Raw genomic sequence first — 1,158 nt, 5'->3', positions numbered from 1 at the left:
AGCAACCCTCCATCAACTCCGCCGGGGGTGGCGGGGGCTCGCCGCGCGCGCCCCTGCCCGGGCCCCGACCGGCGCGCGCGTCCCCGGCGCCCCCCGCCCCCGGCACCCCTTTACCTTCGCTTGAAGATACTGGGGGTAGTAGTAGGTGGCGTACTGAGGGTACATCTGCTGTTTCCACACTTTGCCCATGAAGCTGGAAGGGAGCCTGCCGTGAGCCTGCCGTGCAGGGTCGCGGGCACTTTGGGGTTTCCAAGTCTCGATCTCTCCTGCCTCTCCCTTTCCGGCGGCGGCGGCGGCTGCCGCTGCTCCACCTCCCAGCCGGGACCAGACGTCGTCGTCGTCGTCCTCCTCCTCCTCCTCCTTCTCCTCCTCCCAGGCAGAGAGAAAGACACTGCAGAGCGCAGAGGGCACCCTGGACAGGGCGCTCCCAAGGAGTTGCCTCCCGGAGCCCCACTGCTCCGAGGCTGCCAAGGGCTGGCGCGCGGGCCGCTCTCCACTCCGGCGAGCAGGCAGAGCGGGGCTGGGAGGTGATCAGTACCAGTGGAAAGTGCTGCGGCGGCGGCGGCGACGGCTTCGCTCAGTGCCAGGCAGCATCTGGGGTGGGTGCGCCGGATTGGGAGAGGGGAGAGGGGCTGGCGCGCCGAGGCGGTGGGGGGAAGGGCGGGCGGGCGCGCGGGGCGGGGCTTGGGCGCCGCGGAGCCCGGGACCCGCTGGAGGTGAGGGCTGAGTTTTAACCACTCCTCACCTCCGGGGCTCGCGGTTGGACCAGCGGAAACCCTGGGAACCCGGGTCGCTTTGTGTTGGGGGTGGGGGGTGGGGGTGACTCCGGGGACCCAGTTTAAGAACTGCAAAGTGGACACCTCGTTTCCTTTCTTGAGTTTTTATCGCCGTAAGGGGGAGGGGAAGTAAGGAGAAAGCAGAGAAAATCTGATCAATTTCTCACTCTCCCCTCCACCCCCGCCCAAAGATTTTTTTTCGTAAGAGATGGAAAATGATTTAGTGTCCAACCACAAAGCTAGAGTTGGACACCTGGGTTCTGTTCCCCCAACCCCCAGGCCGCAACAGTAATTTTCTAGGTGACCTTGGGAGGGTTAGTATCCTTTGGTTTGGTTTCCCAGATGTGAGAGGTGAAATCGTACCCTCTGCACTAGGGGAGGC

General features: G+C 64.6%; 1 protein-coding gene across 4 annotated transcripts in view; it reads right to left on the bottom strand.

Moving 5' to 3' along the window:
- Positions 1-555, bottom strand: part of RBMS1 (RNA binding motif single stranded interacting protein 1) — a 211,934-nt gene extending 211,379 nt beyond the window's left edge. Inside the window, exon 1 of one of the 4 annotated variants that reach the window (XM_029934498.1) lies at positions 115-555. In XM_029934498.1, coding sequence (XP_029790358.1) covers positions 115-189 — 75 coding nt within the window. In that variant the 5' untranslated portion in view covers positions 190-555. The remainder of the gene's footprint in view (positions 1-114) is intronic. The other 3 variants (XM_029934500.1, XM_029934502.1, XM_029934503.1) reach the window with 3 other exon arrangements.
- Between the last annotated feature and the right edge of the window lie 603 nt (positions 556-1,158).

This window comes from Suricata suricatta, chromosome 3 (assembly GCF_006229205.1).
Source record: "Suricata suricatta isolate VVHF042 chromosome 3, meerkat_22Aug2017_6uvM2_HiC, whole genome shotgun sequence".
Classification (NCBI taxonomy): Eukaryota; Metazoa; Chordata; class Mammalia; order Carnivora; family Herpestidae; genus Suricata; species Suricata suricatta.
The sequence above is the reverse complement of the archived record's forward strand: the minus strand, read 5'-3'. Positions and strand labels throughout refer to the sequence as shown.